At 40.0% G+C, this 26,107-nt stretch overlaps 1 protein-coding gene across 1 annotated transcript in view; it reads left to right on the top strand.

Annotated features, from left to right (window-relative positions):
• The first annotated feature begins 214 nt into the window (after positions 1 to 214).
• Positions 215 to 26,107, top strand: part of LOC139738812 (transcription initiation protein SPT3 homolog) — a 115,422-nt gene continuing 89,529 nt past the window's right edge. Inside the window, exons 1-2 of the mRNA XM_071649449.1 lie at positions 215 to 386; positions 6,755 to 6,867. Of these exons, the coding sequence (XP_071505550.1) occupies positions 297 to 386; positions 6,755 to 6,867 (203 nt within the window). The 5' untranslated portion in view covers positions 215 to 296. The remainder of the gene's footprint in view (positions 387 to 6,754; positions 6,868 to 26,107) is intronic.

Here is a 26,107-nt window from a genome sequence, read left to right as displayed (position 1 = left end):
AGCTAGAAAGAAAGGAAAATCATTATTTTAGGTCTAAAAAAGTATTCTGTGTCAAATTAAAAATATCCTCTGACAATTAGACATTTCGGAAACCCCTGGGGTTACTGCAGACCTATGCCTGTGGACAGTCGTGGAGCCAGGTGGCAACAGGTGTTTTCTTCACGCTTTCCGTCCGTCGTCTGCTATCAAACCTTCGCGCATGCGTACTGTTGTGATAACATTAGCACAATTCGAGAGAGACGATATGCTTCAAATTTACTCATTGTAATCCTGTACAGATTGTGAAATGCACTTTCATGATAAAGATGACAAAGCAAAAAGTGAAATCGAAGAAGTCTGATAAAGGCAAAGATGCTTCTTCCACAGGTAGCAGCCATGAAAGTAAGGTAAGAACGCTCAGTGGGTTGATTAGAACGTTGACATTTCGTGTGGGTGCCGTGGCTAGTCCCATACATGCAATGAATAGTTAGTGTGTACTTGTATGAGGTTGATTGTATTGGCTTTTTACTATTTAGCCCTAACTTGTTAGGCTTTAAATAGGTACGGTGCACGGTGCATGGTGCATGGTGTGCGTCAAACAGATAGCAAAAGAGAGCAGACTAAGAAAGAAGCATAGTTCCAGACAGTGAACAGCTCCAGAGGTGACAGTTACTTGTGAAGTTGTGTAACAAAGAAAAGTGAATATCCGCTCGACTTTTTCATTAGCGTAATGAATAACAGGTTAGCGGGTTTAGCTAGTCTAAAAAGTTAGTAAAAGTGATACTGACAGAGGTCAGAGCTACACGTACACACCGCACACAGACTGAGTAGATTTAAGGCATTTTTTTTTCTCTCTGTTTGTACATAAAATTAGGAGCGAATGCAGATGTTGAACTTTAACGCACCCACATAACCTTTTTTTAGTGATCTGAACCATCTAAAATTGACGATAGTTGCTGGAGATTGTTTGGCATATCCAAACCACATGAAAAAATGGAAGTTGAAGTTTATGAAATTTGGCAGGAATCATCAATAATGGGAGGGGATCAGAGTTTGTACAAATGCTGGGTGGTGCCTCAGAGGGGGCCCCTAGGATGAGGTCTAAAGTTTGCAAAAAAAAACTAATTTTCATGATTGGCTCTGTCACACCTTTCTGGGCAAGCCTTGCGTTAACTTTACACTGCCCAGTCGCTGTAAATAGTGACAGGGCTGTACCGTCACGACCCACAACACAAAGAGAGTTCTGTGATCGCATTGCAGTCGCTTTGAGTTTTGATACTTTAGATCATTTTTTGTCACCTCAAACTCATCTAATGTAAATCTTCATTAGAGACTTCATATCTATGCTATCAATATTGACATGCACATTTCACAACTTACCGAAAATGATGATTATATGCAGCATGTGCGAACGGTACATCGTCTTTTACGCCAGGCCATTTTGAATATCGGGAGGTCACGCGATCTGAATGCCCTTTCAAAAGGTCGCGTTGTCGACTGTGCTGCTACCAGGGCTGCCAACACTGGCAACTAGTTGAGAGTGAGACTCCCATAGGCCAATGCTATAATTTAGGAGTCAAAATGAGTGAGATTAATAGAAATGTGTGCAAATGAAATAAAGTTTTAGAGTGAGAAAGGACCAAAATGAGTGAGTCTCACGCTCAATGCGTGAGAGTTGGCAGCCCTGTGCTACATTCAAGCAGCGCACGCACGCAAAAGATCTCTCCGCAGCGCATGCGCGTAATATGCAGAGGTCAAGGCGCCATTTTGAATTCTGCAACGATGAACCTCGACGGTCAGGGATTGCGCCAGAAAGTGTCATTTTTTTTGTTCCATGGACTTATCACATAACGTGAGTAACGTATACATTTTTTTATAAGAAACATATAAATTTTCATAAGTTTTGTAGTTGTGTTGTGGTTCCCCACTTTGAAGGTGCATGCCTCGACTGTCAGACGCTGTGCTTTGCACAGCGTGTGGTTGGGCTAGCCTTGCGTGTGACTTGCTGGGGACAATTTTTGCTATCGGGAGGTCCCCACAGATGGCCCGCAAATGACACTTTAGCATGTATCTCACTCATAGTTGCCCGGAGGTGTGCAGGCAAGTCCTATTTATGCGCAGCCAAGTTTAGGTTCTGTCACACCTTTTTGGACAAGCTAAGCGGGCTTGTTGCATGTAGGGATTTTCCAGCATGCAGGACAATTTCTGTGGGCAGCCAAGGATTTGTCCAAGTTTCGCATGCGTCTTACCCGCTACTTAGTTCTACTTGTGTGTATTCTGTGTGACCTGCGTGTCAGGCATGTGGCACGTGAGGGCTGACAACTCAGTGAAGAAATCCCTCTGAAGGACTATTTATATGACAGAGGTCCCACAGAATGTCATTATCTTGGTTGCAGCTGACTCTCAACTAACCAGCAGAAAGGCAGCAGCTGACCCTCAGCATACACGCAATTTGCTCGTATAGCTTGCTCCACGCTCACAGAACTGACCAGCTACAAGGATGTTGGCACTATCAAGACTGCTCCTTGCCAGTAAAACACCTATATTATGCTTCTAGAATGCCCACAGATGACACACGTGTCCAGCACATAGGCACAGATCCATGGGCAACCTATGTTCTTCAGGCGGGTCAACTGCCTGTGACTTTCAACAGCTACAGGATTCCTACTGGTGTTCTGCGTGGACCTCTGCTGGCAATCCTGGCAACTCACCTAGAACCTGTTGGTAAATCTGACTTGCGTGCGTACCTCCTGGCAACTACAGGCGAGATACGTGTAGATACTGTCGGGTGTGGGCCATTTGCAGGGTCCTCTGGATAGCAAAAATTGTCACAGATAAGGCTTGCCCAGAAAGGTGTGACAGGCCCTTGAGCATTGTCAAAACCTGTTGCGGGTGAGTTGGGGGGATTGCCCGCAGAGGTCCAAGCAGAACACCAGTAGGAGGCTCGCAGTGACCACACCTCGCAGGCAACTCCCGTGCAGGTAACAATGCAGTTGTAATGCAGGTACTTCGCAGTGCCCGTATGTTGCCCGTAACTAGAACTTAAGTAGAACATGTCCAGCAGATAAGACGCACGCAAAACTCACCCAAATCCTTGTCCGTCCGCAGAGAATTACACTGCGTGCTGGAAAATCCCTACACGCAAGAAGCCCACGTAGCTTGCTTGGAAAAGTGTAACAGGGCCTTTAAAAACAGGTTGCTTGATTGTGACCAAAGGATGGTAGACAGGGATCATTAAGGAGAGGAAGAGGGGATCATATTTTTTACAAATAGCGTTGCCTCATGATATAGGGGACCCCTAGAGCAGGGCTCATACACCTCAAATTAACTAATTTTCATAATCTTTTACCAGTTTATCTTCTTGTCGACAACAGATGGCTGGATTTCACCAAACTTAGCAAGAATTATCAGTGGGGGGAAGGAATCATAGTCTGTACAAATGGTGTTGATGCCTCAGAGGGAGCCCCTAGAGCAGGGCCTATAAAATACCCAAAGTTTGGAAGATGTTTCCCTAGGGGCCTGCAGCAATCTTTTATCAAAATGTGAAATTTTTCCCTCAGGTTCAGTGCCATTAGATCCACTATTTATCTTTTGCAGATGAAAAAAAAAAAACAGCTTTAGTGCTTCAAAATAGTTCTAAGATGTGAGTTAGGGATAAAAGCAACCAACATTAGGATTTTTATCAGTATAATCAATGTTAAGTATTGTTATACAAAATGTGAACAATTGTTTTATTAAAATTGTATCTAGAATAAACCACGGACACTTATGGTTTATTTTAAAAAAAATGGTAATTAATATCTCATTATATTTGTGACTTTATTGCCAAGTTTTTATATGGTATGATATTTTGTGATGCAACTGATTTATCTATGCATCAGATACGATGATTTGAACTTTTTTAAAATCACTGCGACCAATGGTAAACAGAGGCTGTAAGGTAAAGTGTCCCGCTCAGGTGAGCGCTAGACCAATTGGAATAGATCTCTTGCTCATCACATCTGATCTATGCATTAAGTTTGCCAAAATAAACCCCAAAAGTAACATAATCAAAATGAGAAAGTCCTTACTTGTCACTTATGTTATCTCTAATGAAATTCTTCATGTACATATGCAAATCAAAAGTTACCAGTTAACAAAGTGCCTTTGTTGACATGATTTCTTGGTCCCAACTTGATAAATTTACTGGATGCAAAATCAACACACAGCTGTTGACCAATGAGATTGCAGAAATTTTCTCAATCTGTTTGTAACTGATTTCTAACTGTTCCGAAGCTTGCTTTCAAATAGGAATATAAAGGAAATAGATTAAAACTTAACTTTAGTCTCGCCTCCACAGTAGAAGCAAGACATAGCCGTTAATATTCTGTTGCCGTCATCGTTACCAGCATTAAATTCATACCATGATAGGTACGTCACCGAAAGATGCCAGTCAGATTTGAAGTTACCTTTGCCATTGATAGCAATCAGGCATTTGCATCATCATTTGAATAAATGATTTCCTGCTAAACTCTGAGACAAAGTATGAATAAATGGATGGTTGGCGTTAGTGTCTGCTCTACTTAAGGGCAGGACATGTTTCTTTGTCATTCATCTGTTACTAGTGATGCTCACATCGTTTGATGTCTTTAAAATCTAAAATCTGTGAAAGCAGACAGCCCAATGTACTCTACATTCACATGTACATCAATGCACATGTATACACACATGCACACATACACACACACATGCTTTTAACCACAACAACCCATGTGGGCAACTTTGGCAGCTTGTAGCTACTTCATGGAGACCATGTTCTAAGCCACAAACCATGCCAGGGTGTTGGCAGAGCAAGCAACACTGTAATTCAGGTCAAAGACATTGCTTCATACATCATTCTTTGTGGTTTGCTGGAACCCTTAGTTCACCACTAGGTCATGGGGCCAGAAACAATGCAGAGTGTTCATGATGCATTTTTAAGATTTTTCAGTTTCATGGTGACAACCAGGGCAAGCCCCCTTTTGCAAAATCTTAATTTCCTTTAACAATTGTATTATTTGGCATCAAAATAAAGCTACTTTTTGATTGAAAAAAAAAAACTAGTTTGGTAGGCCTATATCCAAATGCAAGTGCCAGCAGGTAGCAACAGTTTATCAGAGGGTTGTCAACGAGGAATAGGTACTACCTCAGAATGTAATGTGGTATGATGTCTGCCTAATATAGTATACTCAGATACATGCATAGGCCAGGGAGGTTTAAGAGGCATACACTTTCAACAATTATACCTTGATATCTACCTGACAAGCAAGTAAGCCCTCAGTTTCCCATGCATCGTGATATGTGCTTGATACCCTTTTCATTGACAAGGTACCTCTCTATGGCAAAGCACTTCAGACATTTGAGGGAAATGGTTATTTAAGGGGATTCAAGGAAAACTTCCCTTTCCAAGAGCTTTGCAGGATACATTATACTGGTTGTCATATCTCTAGCAGTGTCCCTTGATCTCTGTGGAGGGACTACCTTAACAGGTTGTCATATGGTAAAATCCTGGGTAAAACAGCAGTATTGAACATCATTAAGTTCAAGCAGCATTGACATGAACTACTCTGTCCTCTGTAAGGGTGTGTTTATGCTCAATTTGTGAAGGCAGAATCAGCATTTTGAAACGCTGATTCAAAACGCTGATTCAAAACGCTGATTCAAAACGCCGTTCACGGGAGCACTGTTTATGCTCACTTTCTTCGAGCCTTGGAAAGAGTGTTTGCGATTGCTTCGCTGACCTCAGCAGAGGCAGGTCAAATTGGGGCGCGCACTGCGATCGGTGGCCTGGCCTGGGAGAGCAGCTGGGAAAGACATGCGTATGCACAGTACATGGGAAAACTGCACAGGCCAGGGTAGCTGGCTGGCCAGGCAGCGCGCGCTTTTTCACGTGAACCGGAAAGGCGTTTAGATGACGTCACTCTAAACGCGTTTAGAAACGCTGTTGCGTTTATGCTTCCCCGTCAAACGTGATTAGTCAGAAACGCCGATCGTAAACGCACCTTTTTGTGCGTTTTGGATCGGCGTTTTGAATCAGCGTTTCTATCGAAGTGAGCATGAACGCAACGGCGTTTTGCACTAATCACGCTTCAAAATGCTGATTCTGGCCCGAAGAAGGGAAGCATAAACACGGCCTCAGTAATGTCCTTTGTGGCTTCACTGAAATGTTGGAATGATGCCTGCCATATATCTACCTTAAAGGGGGACCTGGGTCTGTCAGTTCTACTTGCATGGTGCTGGCATTTGTTTTTGTTTTTCTTCTGACTTTAACCTGCTGGATATATGCATTCCTTCCTCAAGACACATTTATCATAAGCAACTCAAAGGTTATAACAATTACAACATTGTCAGAGGTAATCAAGTTTGAAGCATACTTTCCTGAGTTTCACTGCAAGTAGTGAGTGAACGTGTGCACAGATGTTTTGATTCAAGCTTAGTCACTTTGTGCAGTCCTCTCATGAGTCAAGCATTATGTAGACTACAATGTCTTTTCCTCATCAGTGAAGGCTTAAATAAAATTGAGAGTGAGTAGGCCCTTGACTCTAGCTTCCCCTCTTTGCGGTCAGCCCAACAGATTAAATCATAAATGTTCAGACGTGTTCTGTTGCTGGGCAAGAGAAGCTGCTGTCTCTAATCAAACCCCGAGGACAATCTCCAATTTGTCATAAATGTGAATGGATCTGCATTGGAACTTTTAAGATTTGTGTGAAAATTCGCATTTTATTTTGTGTGTGGCACATTTCAATCTTGTTTTCAGAGCAACCAGTCATTTCCCATGAGTCCATCAGAAGGCAACACCCTGTCCCCCCCACTTCACGCCACCAAGCCACCAAACAGAGTCCACTTCATCTCGGAGATACAGAGCATGATGTAAGTTTCTTCTAATTGTTGAATTATCATATTTCCAGTTTGAGCTATTGTGTAATGAATTTCAGGTGACTACATTGATACATTGTACATTTTCCTTTTCATCGAGAGAAGCCTTATGAATGATTCAGTTTGTGACAAGTTTTTCTTTTCCGCTTTAGATCAACATTTTCTACCAGTGACGACTGGTACCAATGCTGTCTGAAAGTTGTGATACATGCTTGCAGCATTTGAATGCCACTATTGACATAAAATTTTCTTTGTGGTGTGATAGTGGCAATGAAAAGCAGAGACATGCCCTCGTTGACACATATCTAGCATTGGATTTTCTGTCAGAATCTCTTAACTCATTGCATATGGGAACTGGATCCGTCCAGTGCAAAATCATTAGGGGTTTTGGCTTAAACTTTGGATTAAACTTGAAGCAGCCTGCTAGTAACAAGGGGAAATGACCCAATATATGAGATGTAATTTGATGTTTTTGATCTAGACAAAATAAAACTGATGCTGTGATTGAACTTACAAGTTGAGTGTGTGTGCTTGTGTCTGTGTATGTGCCCATCTGTTGCTTTCCTTTATCTGATCATGGAGCTGTTGTAGTGCCATGAATAGATGGAGGCCATGTTAGTGTGTTGAGGATGCACAGAAGATGTTAGTGTGCCTGTAGCCTGTCCACCAAGTCAAGTAGGAATTTCCAACAAGTACTGGAGAGGGTCTAGATGAAAAAAAAAAGAACAAGAGTCTTGTAGAATGATGAAATGAAAGGGACTATCAAACAGAAATGTTTGGGTAATTTACTGGCTTTCCTGAAGCCCTTCCATCAAATATTCATGCCTGGTACTTGTCTGATAAGCAAGCTAGTAATAGTCCTGTCACTATTGCATTCCCATAATAATGAAAACGATAATGGTTGGTTGCCACTGGATACAAAGCACTTTATGAAGCTGAACATTTTAGTAAGCTGTATCACTTATGGCAACTTTGCCTAGTTAGGAGCAAATTGTGGCAATATTGTATTGGCTGCCACAATGACCACAGCCACTTGCTTTGTGGCTAAGCTGCTTGTGGTCACTTTATGACTGACCATCTCTGAGTGATCTCTCAATCTGTCAGGGGTCCAGCAGTCCATCATCTCAATGAACAGTGGTTAACCAAATGTCGGATTGGTTGTGGTCTACTGGTAACATCTAGGGAACATAAGTAACACACAATGTAACAATTTGGAGGCATGCTGAAGGTCTTCCATTCTTGTGCCATAGATCTATATTTTTGTTCTTATGTGAAAGATATGATAAGTGACAACATTCTCACCAATTTTTAGCATTTGCTTATTCTGTTAATATGGTCTCTCCAGTAGAGGTCATTGTTTTATCCTCACCAAGTAATGTAGGTTCTCCAAAATCCCTTCCCTTTCCCTTTCACCTCCTACCAAGAGCACAGAAATTTGTCCTAGAGGAGATGGGAGGATAGGACAGTGATTGTAATATTGTATACACCAAATATTTTGGAAGCATAATGTTTCACATATTGGGACTTGTGCGATGATATTTTGGGTGGTTGAATTTATGACTTAGAACCACAGTCACAAATGAGAAATACATATTATCACTTTTTCAGGAGAAAAGTTTACAATTCTAAACCTTTGAGACAATATGCAGTGAATTTGTGTTATGGGAGGCAGTTTTAGTGGGGGTGCTGTGGCATGGCAGAGAAGACTCGACTTTCAATGGGAGGTTCCAAGTTCAAATCTTGTGAAGTGCTTACATCCTTGGACAAGATGTTTTTACCCACCATGCCCTCAGCCCAGGTGTATGCAGTCTGTAGTACCTGGCAATGTTGGGGTAATGATAACGGCAGGACCCTCTCAGGAAGAGCAGTGGCAATGCTACAGATCAAGAGGCTATCCTGGATAAAGGATCCCATATTATTATCATACTGTTATTTTCACAAGTGGTCATTTTCATGAATATCAGCTAACTCATGAAATTGATATCAATAAAAACATTGCAAATTGTATGGCATATGCAGTAGGAACCTATAGTATTTGATCCAGTAGGGTGGCTGAAACATGTGAAAAGTTAATCATGCAAGATGACAAAGGGTGGTTATGTTGCCAGTGATGTGTAATCACATGTTATCCTTCAGAAAGTGTGAAAAATGTTGGTGTTAGAAAAAAAGAATGTTTCCACTTTTTTTTCAGAAATCTTATCTCTTACATTTAAAACACCTAAAACTTTTATGCTTTCATGGCTTAAGTGATGATCTCAAACTGATATGAAACTGTCAATATTTTTCACAGATAGTGTGTAAAGCCCATGACAATCACTTTGCATGTTTCCCTTCCCATTAGTCCTTCTAACCATACTTCTAGCCTTTTGTTGTATATGTATTGAATTTCCTGTTTCTCTCCCTCCCTCTTTTTCATCCTATCCTATCTTGCCTTCTCTCTTGCCTACTCAGAATCTAGAGATCCCAGGTTCTGTGGTCAGACAGCTGTTTACAGTACTCACTTTATTTTTTCAGTATGCCCGCTAAGGTTAAATACCTATGCACAAGTATGGTTCCTTTGAACAAGAAATTCTGGGAAATTGTGGCCAAAAGTTCAAGTCATATGATAGCCTTAAAGCCAGCCATGTCTGCTGGTTTGATGACAAATGGTCCAGATTTCTTCCTAAATCGGTCGCTCTCGGGGCTCCCCTGGACATTAATTGTACTGATCATACAATTACAGAAAATTTTCCAGTGCAAGTCACTGTGTATGTAGGCCTCGGTGTTTTTCTCTCGTAAGAGAGGTTGTGCTTAAAATGAGCATAAAAGGTCATTGACATTCCAAATTGTCAAGTGACAAGTATCATATCTTGGTTTGAAAAGCAATATTTGTTTTTATGCAGTGAATAAAAAAAGTTGTATGCATGAAATCAGATGATATCTCACTTGCCATTTATTTGTTTTATTCTATTTTCTCTTCTCTGTTGCCCATTGATTATTGTTTCTTTGTAATAAGCAGAACTGCTTTAGACACATTATTCATGCCATGCAATATAAACCAATGATTTCTGAATAATAATAATTTATATGTTATTTACCATTATCTTGTTTTCTGTTAGGTGGCCAAGAAAGATATGTCAGTTTTTCTTTAGTGTATTTAGTGAGCTCAAGTAATCATCAGAAAATCTGTAAGGTGCTTGTTTTGATGAAGTTTACAAGCTGGTCTTCAAACCAAAGTTTCCCCATGATTTTGAGTCTTCAGTCTGGCTTATGAAGTAGTGTGGTGCACAAAGTGGTTGAGTCAAGGCTCATGTTTTATCCCATGTGGATGGAAAATTACAGCTTTGCAAATTTGTCCTCTGTTGCCAAACTTTCTCTGTGTGTGCCAGACTAGGAACACACTTTCTGTTTTTGCTCCCCTCATACATACATGTAAGGTGACATGTTTGTTGGGAGCACTTGACATGATGTAATCTGGCCAAAACTGTCAGCAGAGCAGGAAGGCCAGACAGCTTAAAGGTATTAGGTAGTCTTAACATGAAATGTAAGATATAATATGGGATTTGCTTTTTGTTTACTTTTGGTTGGATAGGTACAATGTATTATTAACTGTGGCTCTAGATTTTTGATTCATCTGATGTTAGAATTTCCTTACATTCAGTGAGTAGTCATTACCCGATCAGTTTTCAGGTTGTCTGCCCCTTCGTCCATCCATCTGTCTGTTTGTCGGTCTGTCCATAAAAGATTTTGTGTAAAACGTAACTTAATAAGTCCCTTGAAAACATTTGCAGAATAGAAAAAACCAGCTTTAGTGCTTTAAAACAGTTCTAAAATGTGAGTTACAACTAACGCAGAAATGTTAATCAGTATAATCGAGGGTAAGAATTATTAAATAGACAAAATGTGAACAATAGTTTTATTCAAAACTGCTTCTAGAATAAACCATCACTGTGACAGTTTATTGAGAAAATTAGTGATATCTCTGATTCTCCGAATATTTGCGGCTTTGCTGCAAAATTTTTTTATGGTAGGGTGTTTTGTGATACAACTGAACATCTATGCATCCAATGTGTTAATTTCATTTTTTTTTTCTCATCACTGCTCCCAATGTTCAATAATATTTTTAAGAACTGTTTGAGTTATCCAAATGAAACTTTGCATAATATGAATGCATGAGTAGACCAAACTGCTTATCAACTTTAGAGCTTACACACTCAAGGTCAAAGGTCAAGGTCAAATGGTGAAATTTCACTACTTCCCCCTATACCTCTACAATGCCTGAATACATTTTATGAAATTTAGAATATAAAACATGTATTACCATTCTCTATGGAAAGTTTTGGGTCATAACATCAAATGTCAGCAGTCAAAGGTCAAGTTGAAATGTTCAAATATTACTTTTTTCTTCCATATCTCAAGGTATTTTCATGAGACTTATACATGTATTGCCTGATATTGATTCTCTTTAGAAGTTTGGGGTCATCAGACTTCAAAGATCAAGGTCAAAGGTCAGATTAAAATGGTAAAAGTACATTATTCGATGCTGAAATTATACTATTTTCTCCATTCCCTAGAAATGATTGAATGTATGAACACTTTTGAAATTAGCAGTTCAATAAACTTGGTATACATACAGTTTTGTACATAATGCATAACCACACAGTGATTATGTAGGGAATGCTGTGGGCCATGGGATTGAACAGTCGCAGCGGACGACTATAATTAACTCCCCAAAAACCCACAAAACATTTTGAATTTTCAACCGTCACTAAGGCAGTGCGAATTGGGCGTTCTCATTTTCACCAAAATTTCACGTTCTCATATCTCCGCTATACATTGACCAAAATCGCTTAAACTTTAAGTATCAATGCAAAATCATGATTTCTATCTACATACGAAAAATCACAAGAAACAATCAAGAACTTTTTAAGTTATTCAGTATTTCATGTTTCTCTGTCTCGGAAAACTACCATCCGATTATTTCCAGACACATCTGGACGCACCACTTAATATTCATGAAACTTGACATACATATTCATAAGACATGTGCGGACGTTAATGTAGCCCTGTTCGCTTTGCCGAAGACCCATTTTTGAAGTTACAAGTGAAAATAAATGAAGTATCTTGTCAAAAATCTTGGAGCAGCAAACCAAAAACTTATTTGCGCTTGCGCAATGAATGGACTTTCCCATGCTGCTTCGATCCAGCGAGCTGATTGGTCGATGCAATGCAGCGTACTGTTACTGTGCGATGCGAGGTGGCTGCTGCGGATGCCTAGTAAACTGCACATGCATGCTACGAGAGTGGGATGTGGGGTGTCGATAAGTACAATGTAGAAGTGTGCTGGGGACCTCGCCACCTAAAAGACAAGCACTTACGTTATCAGAACTGGCCTATTAAAAAGAATGTAGCAAAAATTTGAATATCTATCGGCTATGATACCATTTATGCAGTTGCAAATTCATGACATTGGATTATTCGGACTTAACGCAGATTTTACGGCACTATAGTAAGTAACATTACAACTACGAATTCCCAGTACGAGTTATAATCAGAGTACAGCAGTGCCGTACGGGACTGAAGTACAGGTGACGTTAGAGCGACAAAGATGTGGGTATGTGGGACTGTACCCTGTCTTCCCGTATGCGAATGACTATGAAATTTCGTGCTCGGAACGAAGGTAGAAAGTGCACCACTTTCGATAATTTCCAGACATATCCGGATGCATGACTTCTCGAATGTGATATTTTAGAGTTCCGGAAAGAAATACATACTTAGTAAAGCCCCCGTTCCACTATCACGATTTGGACCCCGATCTGTCCCGATCTAGCAGATCGGGAGAGAGCGGCAAAAGCGTACAGGGATCGGAAGCATCGTAGCAGCAGCGTGTGGAGGTCGGAGTTGGAGCGGGCATTTTTTCAGATCGGGAAGAAATTTTGAACCGGTTCAAAATTTCTTCCCGATCTCCCCGATCAAAACTGACATACTTTTAATCGTACGGCAAGCGGGGAGAGCGTAGTGACAGCGTAAACGCAGCGGGGAGAGCGTAGTGACGGCGTAAACACAGCGGGATGAGCGTAACAAGGTCTTTCTGAGCGTAGTAACATCGGCACAAGACAGGAAGTGATTTTAGCTGTAATTTTCGAAGAAGAAGAAGAGATGAAGAAAAAGAAGAGAAGAAAGCAGCAAAGCAGCTACCCAAAAGGCGAAGAAAGAGAGACTGCATGTGATGCTGAAAGAGGAGGAAGAGGACATAGCAGAATTTTGAAGAATATGAAATCATCTACAACTGGAGGAAGACAGACTATAAAAGCAAGGACATCAAGAAAAAGCCTTGGAAAAATCAGCACGTCTTTGTTTATACAATGCATTGCTGCAAAAGAACCGTGAGTTGAGGAGCCTCTTCGAGGTCCACAGTATATTTCTTCGGTTCTGCATGCTAATAAGTTGACTGACTGCAGACCGACAGTCGAATCGGGGTACATCGTGGCACATCGGGCACTTTTCAGCTTTCTGAACGGGGTAACAGCGTGAAAAGATCGTATAGATTGTTCAGAGCGTAGATACAGCGTGCATCGATCGGATAACATCGGCAACATCGCACTGACAGCGTAGCAACATCGTTCTAAAGCGTACCGGCAGCGGCAGAGATCGTAATGTCTCATTCCCGATCATCGTAGTAAGAGCGTAGCAAGCACGTGGTAGTCGTAACTGCAGCGTACTTAGAGCGTTCTAACATCGTACTGTGTCCAGATCGGCTCAGGTTTTACCCGATCCTTCCCGACCTGGGAAAATTGTCAAATCGTAGCGAGAACGGCATAGTGGAACGGGGGCTTTACATACTTGAAAGTTTTTTGTTGTTCACGAAGTCAAAATGTGAAATTTTAGCAACGATTTCTGACAATTATTTTCCGTTTTGAGAGTGAAGTTATGCTCCATTTTGGAATATTTTCTCGTCGTTATTTAAAAAAGTTAACATAATGGCAGGTTAAAATGAGGTTTTTACTTTTCATAACCGTTTGGATTATCAAAAAATGTGAATAAATAGTAAAGTTACAGCAGTTTTGCTGCGACACTTTCCTAGCGGAACATGTTCATTCAAGAGGAAAGCGAGGTCAGGTCAAAATGAAAACAGTGAGTTAATTGCACCCGTCCACTGCGACTGTGAATGTCCAGTAAAAATGCTAGAATTTCACTTGTTTTCCATATTTTTAAAGTGGCTATTAAAGATAATAAAAAGTTTTGGTACCTCAAAAGTTTCCTTGAATTTCCTTGTCTTAGTTTGTGTTTCACTTAAAGGGATGGTACAGTATTGGTGAAGATGAAAATTGGGCTTTTAACTTTTTGCGAGATACCAGGAAAACACTTATGATATAGCACAAAGCATACCATTTTAAGAAGAATTCAAAGTTTATTTGATGAAAATCGGGTTTGCAATGACTGAAACATCCAAAAACAAAGTAAAACAAAGCGATCGTAATAAAGTGTGGGTCCCACACTTTATTGGAATTGCTCTTTTTTCGATATCTCAGCCATTTCAAAACCAATTTTCATCAAATAAACGTTGAATTCCTCATAGAATTACATGCTCTTTCATATTTCATAAGAGGTTTCTCATTATCTCACCAAAAAATGTGAGAAACCTGAAATTAAGTCTCAACCAAAACTATACGATCCCTTTAAAGTACCTTTCATATAACTAACACTGTGAGACTTACTCGCCCCAAAGTGCTCTCATGTCTTAGTAATCATGCAATTAACTGCGACTAGCAACCCCATACGCGTAGCGACCAGCAGTCCCATATGCTACAACGTTATCAACGCGGTACCGCGACGGCTCTGGTACGAAACCATTATTGCATGATTACTAAGACATGAGAGCACTTTGGGGCGAGTAATTCTCACAGACAACGTACTTTAACGTGAAACACAAAACACAAACCAAGACAAGGAAATTCAGGGAAACTTTTGAGGTACCAAAACTTTTTATTATCTTTAAAGAGTATTATAATGAAAATTAGTATATAATTACCAGGTGATGATTGTTTGGCAATTATGTAAAATTGTTATCTCACATCAGCAATATGTAATCATGAATTTTGGAGCTGCTGAGTACTAATTTGTGCTTCCAAATGTTGGCAGCTCTGTTATTGGTGATTTTGAGGAAAGTGTCATTAGTAACGACAGTTTCCTCCTATGTATTTCTTTGTTTTTATTTTTGCTGTATATCTTCGCTAAATAACATGCTATGGTGCGAATTCAGACTGCAATCTAGTTGAATACAATTGATGAACAAATCGGGGTATGCAACTCATTTTAGAGGCTTGTCATTTTTGTAAATAGCATTATGCACAACCAAGGGTGGATCCTGGAATTCTGTAAGGAGGGGGGGGGGGGGGGGGCGCAACTAAAATTTCTGGTGCTACTTCCTGGTTTCATTTCATTTTTTTTCTTTTTCTTTCTTTTGTTTTCAATGAAAAATAAAGGGGGGGGGGCGTGCACCGGTTGCGCCTCCTCTGGATCCACCACTGACAACATTACTGTTTTTTATTTCGAATGACTGCTTTTTAGCTTTTATAGCATTACTGATTTGAGGTCTGAGAGGTTGGCATCTCTGAATGTGGCAGAGGCATACCAGTTGCCATAGTGACATTTCTAGCTTGAGACTGAAATCCCCATAGATTGTACTCAAGATTCATCAGGATCCCATAAACAGTGGGCTGAATAAAAAATTAATAGTAAGTATGTTCTCATTGTTAAAAAATGTTTGAATTCTGCAACGATGAACCCCGACGGACAGGGATTGCGCCAGAAAGTGTCATTTTTTTGTGCCATGGACTTAATATTGCGAGGGCTCTCTATGGACTTATGAACCTTCTGTAATATAAGCATGCACTTAACGTGTGTAAAGTATACATTTTTTATGAGAACGTATAAATTTTCATAAGTTTTGTAGTTGTGTTGTGGTTCCCCACTTTGAAGGTGAGGCCTCGCCTGTCTGATGCTGTGCTTCGCACAGTGTCTGGTCAGGCTATTTGTATATGATATATACATGTCTTGTCTGAATGTGTGGGTGTGTGCGTGTGTGTGTTTTTACTCAGTCTTCATTGTATTCTACCATTGTCCTTTTTAACTAAGATGCCATGTTTTGTAGCTAAATTAAGTATATTTCACTTTTGGAATTACAGACCTTCAAGTATTTCAATTTTGGATTAACGAACCTTGAGAATACTGAACCCTATTTCACTTTGGATGAACGAAACTTTGAATAATGAACCTTATTTCATTTTCTGATTAATGAATCGTCAGAATACCAAACCTTATTTCATTTGTGGAAGTAGAGAAGCACTCTAAGAGCACAGACCTCTGCCAAGCAACTAATTTCAACCGATGATCTTGGTCTTCCATAGAGATTTGTGATTTCCGCCCATAATAGTGGCGTGCATGCTGAAAATCACCTGATTTCCCAATACAGAAGCCTATGTTACTTCATCAACTTGCACTTGCCATAGCAAAAACTAGAGCATGCACTTTAGTGCGTGTATGAAAACCTAAAAAATGTACAGCTTGAATTCCCAAGTTCAGGGACCCTACCTGCCAAAATATCGAAAATCCTTCATAAAATCCATAAGAATGTCCCGATCACTACCAAAATTTAATCATCTGTTCCTTGTGTCATTTTCAACCTTTCCTGCAAGTTTCATTCAAATCCGTTCACAACTTTTTGAGTTATTTTGCACACAGACAAACAAACAAACTGTAATAGAAAACGTTGCCTCCACCCTTTGCGGAGGTAATTATGAACCTTCGGAATAACGAAATGTAACCAACAGTACTAGTGATGAACTAATCATTTGTAAATTGGTCATTTTGGCCAGTTTACATCAATATGGACTTACGCTTTTATGCTTGAACTCAAGCCGATTCAGAATTTATATCAATGTACATCAGTGTAGTCACTTTGATAAAATGTCCCTTTGTTATGGCGATCAAGGAAGGTATTTATGCATATATATACAGTGTATCCATAGACTCCTTATTCATTCTCTGTCACATTCTTGGCCATCGTATGTTATCACAGAGAAGTATGGTGTGTATATGGGGATGTATCAAGCTGATACTGTTAGCTGTATCAAGTAATGGAGCCACCTAGAGTCATTAATCACACTTGACTGGCTACGGCTTCTTTCCTCCAAGCCAGGGGTAGATGACCATCTGGGCATTGACATTTCCTCCTGTATGAATTAAATTTGCATATAGCAGTCACCAGCCAGGAGGGAGGGAGGGGGAAGGGGAGGAGATGGTAGGGGGACGTTGTCTTGGGTGTATAGGTGTATTAGCTGGTAGGAAGATGGGAGGAGTCTTTGTGAGTATTATGGTAACAAGAATTATACCGGATTTAGGGAGGTAGAGACTTGGGTGCAAAGGAAGGAGTCTTGATGTTTCCTCTGTGCTGAATCCTGTAAGCATAGACCTATAGGCACTATACTTCTTCCTTCCTGCCAGAGATACATGTCTTACCTGTTTATGGTATATATCCTGTCTGATTTCCAGAAAATTTATAGTTTAAGTCACGCATAAGAAAGGATATCTTACTTCCTTTTCAGAAGATACACATATATGTGTGCATAGATTTGCAATGACTACGGTATGTTATGACACAGTCCAGTGTCACCTCCAAGAATGAGACATTCTGTGTGTAGAAGCAGGAAAACAGAACAGCAGTGGTACATTCTATGGTAGTTCTTATGTTTTCTGTTCTGTTGTTGCTTCTTGTGGAACGGTAAGAGAAAGTGAAAATTATCATGTGCTATTAAACTAACACAAAAATGAAAGCACACTAATATTTTGCTTGCTATGTGTTACTAATGTAATACAATTTTATCTTCAATTCTGTGAAATTAAAAACATGTAAAATACAGCTTACCCAGCTGTCCACAAAAAAGAAAAATCACTCATACAAAAATTTATGTGTTTACATAATGTTTGGGAAGTCTGGGTTCAGTGATTTACAATGTCTTGTGTGTCATGATCAAATGCTAGTATGGCAAGAAAAACTTGTTCTGATGGGAGAAGTCTTGCTTAATGGATGCATGATCACGCAGACCTTCACTGATTTTTGAAAAATTCAACCCTTATGCTTATTCTTTTTTTAATGTTTCATGATAGAGATGTCCTATTTCAAAGACATCACAAAACACAATGAAGACAAATGTGGAAATAGGTTAACAAGGCTATAGTACCATTGTATAATTTATAAACCTCTGTCAAGGAGGTTAATTGTTTTGTTGGCATTGGTTTGTTTGTCTTTTTGCACAATAACTCAAAAAGTTGTGAATGGATTTGAATGAAAGTTACACAAAAGGTTGATAGTGACACAAGAAACAGATGACTAACTTTTGATAGTGATCTGGAAATTTCCATGAATTTTTGAAGGATTTTTTTATCATTTTGCAAATAGGATGAATTAACTTGGGAGTTCAAACTGCTTGTATTAAAGCCTTTACAATCGTGGCAAGTGGTTTGTGCGGCATGGAGACGAACGCAACACCCTGCCTCCCCCATTCTGTACCAAATGTAGTGACACCGAATGAGGATAGCGCTGGCTCAATGGGTCAGCGAACAACACTTTAGACTACAAATCTCCTGACCCAAAATGGCTGTCCGAGCCACAAGAGCTTCCGAATGGACGCACACTCTCAGTGCGCATGCGCATGAAGAGAGGCCAAAAGAGCCATGCGTCGTCTGGCCTCTCTCCTCCAATCACCGCAGCTCGTGGTCACAATGTTTGTGTATGATGCGTACACACACACACGCACACACACACACACACACACACACATGTGTCTCAGTGGCAGCATTGTCCCACACGTTTGTGGATATAGCACCGAGTCTGGCATTGCGCAATTGCATGCACAAACTTCGGTCGTTCGGGAGATTATGAAAAGACGCACCATTAGAGATGACGATCGTCCGACTGTAATACTGAGGTTTGCATTAATGCGTACTAAAGTGTGTGCTTTGCTCTACCGCACAGCAGGAAGCTGATGAGGTACTGTATAAGCTGTTATTTTCGCGAATTTCGTGAATCACTGTTGGATCGCGAATTTAACAACACATGAAAATATCTCGAATTGACAGGCATTAGTGCACTTATGAATGATACCCTCAGAGTCAAACTCGCGAAAACAACATCTCGCGAAATTGTCACTGACCTCCTCATTTGCGAAATATTACACGAAAATAATAGCTTATACAGTACTAGTAAACATAAGGCTTCTTTACAGTTTGAGAAATTTGGTGATTTTCAACATGCATGTATGGGTGGAAATGAGCTGCATGGCAGAGGTGTGCGTTCTCTGAGTGCTTTTCTAGTATTGAACTGTTTTACATCCCTTTGCTTACAAAAAGTTCATAATTCACAGTTCACTATTGCTATAAGTCCCAGTAAAATACCCATGGACCATCTCAGGAGTGTGTGTCTAAACATTAAGACATTATGACAAATGGTTATCTAACAGAGGGGCCTAGTTTACAAACCAATGGTATCATCTCTATTTCAAGAGGCATGAATGGATGCTGCACAACAGGACAATAGTTAAATTTGGTAGATCAGATTCATTATATCAACTCCAGCCAGGTTTGGAGGACCTATTTGAAATTCACATTCAATCAATTAGAGATTACAGAGAATCCATGATAATCTGCCTTGGGGAGCCGATGAATAAAAAAGCAGTCAAATTATCTCCTTATGCAGAGCCAAAAACTTCCTCTTAATCTACTAGTTGGCCATCACTCAATAGGTTCACATCACTGTGACAGATTTGAGTCACAATTGGCCAAGACAAGTGCTTCCCCTTTTCACAACACAATCAGATCTGAAATAATCAAATGAAAGATTCTCAGAATTTGAAAAAAAAAAGGAATTTGTGGTTGCTTCAGAATCAATAGGTCACACATTGAAAGGAGAAAGGAGGAGGGGTACTGGCAGAAAATGTGGGCATTACTCCCGGGTGGTATGAGGACAACTATAAGGAGGGATTCTCAGTAAGGAGCAAGAGACAATAAGGTAGGCAAATCTTGGAGACAACTGTTTGAAGGGACCGCTGTTGAGGTCAAACACCTTGACTTGGTAGGGAACTAATCCTAGGAGAGGGGCTGGAATGTACCATGGAATTAAGCAGTGTTACATTCTAAGTTTGGCATTCCTTTCTATTTCCTTTATCACAATCATTGCACATGTCTTTGTTTAAATCAAAACTGTGATCAGCACAAGTATTTACGGTACCGTGTAGAAGATATAGACAACACATCATGTGTGAGGTGTTCCAAATGATATGTCACTTGGAAACATGTCTCAGTTATAAATTTCAAAGATGACACCTTCTTCATCACCAACATGCACCTAGCACTTTGCGTGCAATGACAGTGCTCCAGATTTAATATTTTGATGTCAAGAAAAACTCTCCACAGTCCTTCTAAGGACTTCTCACATGGCATACCACAAACCTCTCCCTAGTTTAAAACTAAAATAGTTGCCAACAGTGGAGAAATCCATGAAAGCTTTATCTGTTTGTCCAGAAGTTAGTTGAAACTTTGTCAAAGGCCTGTACAAGGGGAGAGTGCTTTGATGCAAGCAGTCATGTATACTAAAGGTATCTAAGATGACAATCAAACATGAAAAAATATTGGCATCAATGTATGATACAAGTATGGTGTAGCATTCAAGCAGAATAAACACACATTGTCCCATCTCAAGGTTACAGGGATAATACATTAAAGAAAAAGCAGAGAAAATGCAAGAAGTGTCTCAGATCTCAATCCTTATTTCGCTGCGTATAGATGAGTGAACAAACATTTGCTGTGCACCAGTGACTACAATCAATGATGTCACGTTGAAGTTTTGTAAAAAAATCACTTCAAAAGAGTGCCACTTCAATAGAGATTGAGTTACCATTTGATTTAGTACTACTACAATGAGAGGAGACCCATAAAACCAAATATATCCAGTGACTTCTTGAAGAAGACTAGGTTACTAGTACTTTTCTTTTAGTCCCTTTCAAGAGGCAGGGAGGGATTAGCCAGACAGATTATAAGTGAAAGGATTAGCGTCCTTACAGCTAGAAGTCAGCAAAGGGTCATAGACATATGTTTATAGTTTAAAATCACACAGACCAGTTTATCACATCATTCATAGCAGTTCTTGAAATCATTCATGTCAGGTGTCACAGCTACTCTTCTACAAAGATTGTAAATTGATCTGGGCTTTGAGATTTTATATCAAAGTTTTTGGCAGACATGCTGGGTCACAGAAAATTCTTTAGTTTTATTTTGCATCAGTGTGTGACTGATAATCAGTGCCATATTGTGTCTGTATATCCCAGACTAGGGACGGGGCATCTCTATAACAATAGGTTGTATTTCAGGTAGGGTTTCTTTCCTGTCACACTGAAGTTGAGTCACTGGGCTATTTTAGCTCTAATGATGTGTCAAATGATAGGAATTTCTTTGTCTGAACCCAGTTTGTCTGAGAGCAGAATTTTCTCCATCAGAATATGAGTTTTGATCATTTTGCAGATAGTACGAGCTAATGATTTGGTGGCACATGTTACACTTTAATACGCTATTTCAATTTGCTGTTTGTGTCAATAATTGAACCATATAGAATGGTTATTTGTCATAACTACACAACTGTCCTATTGGTTTGTACACCAACATCTGATATGAGAAAAGGGAGGTGGTTATGATTGGGTCAAGACACATGTGAATGTGACTCATTTTAAGTCAGTCGATCAATTCAGTGTAGAAAAAGGTGTGAATGTGAGTTAGACCTCTCTATACCATTGTCTGGGGATATATGACAAGGACCTCCAAGGGAGATATTGAAACATTATTTTGCATGCCTCAACCATTGAGAAAATCTTGCCTGAGAAGAAAGGTCTCCCCCAGAAAAGATTGCTCTGTTTTCAATGAAAGGAAAGAAGAATTTGTGAACTCTTGGTGACCATGATTTGCTGGTGTCATATTTGTATTTCTCAGAAACAGGATTTATGTGCAGGATCAAAGTCTGCTGTACAATGTGTGAGAAATATGCATGTTTACAGGCTTTCTGCAGGTAGGATAGAGTTGAATGTTGAAAACAGTGAACAATAGCTTTGGGAAACAGCTACAAATGTAGATAAGTTTATATCAAAGCACCATCTTTATTTGCGTTTGCACACGATCAAACAGTTATGGGAATATTTTCGAAGTTTGGCACTAATGTTAAGCACAATGGTGTAACTTTACTTATAACCCGTTGAAGACTAGTCCCGAATGTACTCAGGCAGGTGTCTATGGGAAATGCATGTTATAGCAAAATCAGCTTGTCCTCAACAGGTTAAGGGGGAAACTGTGCACCCAAGTATACTGTATTCACAAATCTGCATGTGTGATTTCATGATACCAAGTGGAATAGACCAGTTTGAACAGGAATACCAACTTGTATCAATTTAACCAATTAAGGTAAATGTGTGTGCACATGGTATATCATTATCAACAGTGTCACATGATCCTCATCTCTCATTTCACTCTTATCCTCTTCCTTTTTCCTCCCAAGACCACCACCCCCCCCCCAAAAAAAAAAGTGAAAAAGAAAGGTTGTTGCCTCTGAGCCGTAACCAGGTCAATAAACTTTCAATGCCATCAAAATGACAACCCTCAAGGTCTCAAGAGTCTTCATCTTGTTTGTCTGGATACCAGACTTTCATATTAGTTAAAAAAAGTAAATCTACAAGTTTGCCTTTAATATCATATTAATTTAGGTATAAGCCAAGCATTGTCCAAGGATATGTATGCTTTATATTAAAGTTTCATTAAAGTTTCATATCTTTGACCAGATTGTGCTTAACTGTTTACTTTTGCTTTGCTCTCATCTATTCTACATTTCAAAAGCAAACTGTATCAAAGACTAAGGAGGGATAGCGTAGACTAGCAGAAAGCAAATATTTTCAGAGTGACTTCCGCCGAATCTTGTGCCATATTCAGGCGATTTCGTGGAAGTCAGACGTGACCGGGCAGGGAGATAGGACTGACAAAGTAATAGTTAGTGGGTTAACTGTCTGGGGGTAGTCTTGTTTTGCTCTCCCTCTGACAGAGTGGTAAATCAATGCAGAGAAATATGGAAAAATATTACCCTGCCCTGAGATTTAGATGTGATGAGGAATCTTGTGGCCACTATGGGACTGCTAAATCATAAAACCAGTGCAAACTGTATGCCCCTTCCACATTGGAAGACAGTTGTTGGTTTTACCTGCTGGAGAGAGGTTTGAGCAGGGTTTATCTGGCAAGGCTACAAGTGTGAAGTCTCCTCAGTGTTTGTCAGCATCTGTGTCATCCATTATCAAACTATCTCTGTCAGACCAGCATGAACAATGATCAGCCTAGATGTGTTTTCCCACTTGCCAAATTAAAAAAACAACAAAGTGTCCAATGCTGGTGAGTGCATACTTTCGAAATGTACTGACATGACAGTGAGGAGTTTCAGACTTACAAAAGAACTTGTTTGTATTCACATTCCACATCCCTAAAACATGTCTCTAAACCATGTGTAGATATGTTTGGGAGTGTTTTGATGCTGACCAAAGTCTCCCTTTGACATCCAACTGCCAGCAATGTTCTTACATTAGCTGTATCACAAAATCTGCAGCTTGTCAATTAACCATTCAACTTCTAGTGCGCTAACATGCAAGAGAAATATGTTCACATGATTCAGCACGGCATAGCCCAGGTACCGCCACATCCCTGGGTTATAGCTTTGTGTAACACTACCTCATTTTCTGTTAAAAAACAAAACAAAACAAAACAAAACAAACAAACAAACATGGTGGCCAAATTTTAGCATTCAGCAAAATGACCTCTTAGATGCCAATCATCTCTTTTGTAATGTGCGTAACTATATTACAGTTACTATATGATAATAGTGGATTCCTGATAATTTTTCTTTTCCAAAAATGTACTACTGTAACCTTGGACAGTTAGGCCCGAATTCACGAAGGTGGTACAAATGAAACCATGGACAAAAACCATGGAGCCCCAAGTGTTGCAGGGAATATTTCATTACGAAATCAGTTTTTTTGTCGATGAAATGATCAATTTGTAATGAAATGACAACATTTTGTAACTAAATGAACATTTCGTGCACGAAATGGTCATTTTGTTGACGAAATGACCAATTTCGTAACGAAATAATCTGTGCGACACTTGGCGCTCCATGGTTTTTGTCTATGGTTTAAAGTGAAAACTAAGTTTCGGTAAGTGCTTGAGAACCCATCTAGCACCATTTTATTTTTGCTTGCAATATATCGAAAGAGTCCACTAAGAAACTTACCTGGCTGACGCGGTTTGCCGGAATGATGAGTCGGTTTGGAGTATTTTGAGAAAAATAATAATAGTAGGAAAACCGACTTTTATTCCAGAAGGCTCCAGACTAACTCGGTCTCGGGAAAAATTCGACCCTACTTCAGGCAATTCACACGCAGTTCGTGATCGCCACATTCTACTGGCCACTGCATAATACCAAATGAGGCCTAACTGAATGGACAGGAAAGTGCGTGCTAACGTAATCCTGTACAAAACAAAACAAAAATGACAGCGCGCGGTCCTCAGTTGCTGAGACGCGCGGTCTTTGGAGTTTTTGTTGTTGTTTATCAAGCGCCTTTGATTGTTTTACCCGGCATTCAGACGATCCCCGTACATCGCGGGGAGCGCGTAGAGAGATTGTATCTTTTTTACGATCGACCGTCCACACGTGTCTTGATATCCCTCGGTGAACGGGGGACAAACCACGGCTAGGCACCGTATGCGCGTACAAAATTGCATTTTGAGCATGCGCACTTAGGAGAAAAACAGCTGCATGAGCTGCGCGCTCTGTCCCCCACCAGAATTTGTTGCCGGGCTCGACAAGCTTGCCGGGGGACAGGGGAATGTCCCACCGAGTGTCCACACGATGGGATTGCCGGGGGATGTCCTGGCAAACGGGACATTCCCCTCGCAGCGGGGGATCGTCTGAACGCAGGGAAAGAGGTGCTTGATAGGCGCACACTAATTTTGCATGCGCGCAAAAGAGGTTTTTGATGCGCGCGTTGTAACAGCTCGGACCATTACTGCGATCTAGCCAGAACACGAAGCGCTAGTTTATACAGGCCGCTCCCATAGGACAACACTGTACAATCAGAGGGACAACCATTACAACTCATCCCGCCGTCAAAGCGAAGCCGAGTTATCCCCGAGTCCGAGTTTAGCCTGACCCCGTTCGGGTAAGTTCTGAGACTGAACCTTTTTGGTTAATATTTCGCATTTTCGTCGTTACCCATCGATTATCTTGTTACAACATCGTTATCCTGCACATTTCCTAAGCATACGTTCACATTTGGGACCGAAATTTGATAACTTTTGCAGGCGTACCAGAACTTTGTTTGGGCTTTAAACCATGGTTTCATTTGTACCACCTTTGTGAATTCGGGCCTAGGGGTTCAGAAAGAGACCATAATCCAAATACTTCGACCATGTTTTGCAATGCTCATTTTTAATATTAAGTGATTTGTGTGTATGTGTGTGTCCACACACAAGAATTAATTGGTTTGCGCATTACATTGCAAAATCTATTTTTGAAAATCAGTAATTTAAAGTGTGTGTGAATGGCCCTTGTTTAGTGTATAACAAGCTTTGTTTTGATTGACAGACTATCTTTCACATTAACCTTTTCTATAAGCATGTTTGTAAAAATACGGAGGACCTAGAAAATGCTTTTCCAGCGGTGAGCCTTTAATTTGTGGTTTTGCATCATTTGTGCTCTGAGGTGGTACATGGCTATCTCATAAAAAGAGAAAAGGAAAAGTGAGGTGTTCAAACAGTGCATTCTAAGGACCGAAAAAGCTTTTTTTTTTCTTTCTTGGAAATCTGTCAGTAACAAGGAAAACAGATATTTTTGTTTTGCAAGCTAGCAGATATCCTTTGTAATGTGATGAACAATGTTTTTTTTTTTTTTTTTTTAAAGGTCTTAGTGAGTTTGAACACTGATATGCTGACAACAACTCTAGGACTTCTGAAAAAAGGATTATGCAAAAGCATCAACTAATTTTTGGATATATGCTGGACATTTATGTTTTCTGTTCCCAATTACTAAAGGAAAGATATTCAAAAATCATTGTGGTTGCTACATGGTGTGCTCAAACAGTAGTCAGCGTGCATGACTTTGTTATAACATAGAGAAATT

Source organism: Diadema antillarum, unplaced genomic scaffold, assembly GCF_040938485.1.
Source record: "Diadema antillarum isolate AM-2024a unplaced genomic scaffold, OU_Dant_1.0 seq00000768_RagTag, whole genome shotgun sequence".
NCBI lineage: Eukaryota > Metazoa > Echinodermata > Echinoidea > Diadematoida > Diadematidae > Diadema > Diadema antillarum.
This window is presented reverse-complemented; position numbering and strand designations above follow the sequence as displayed.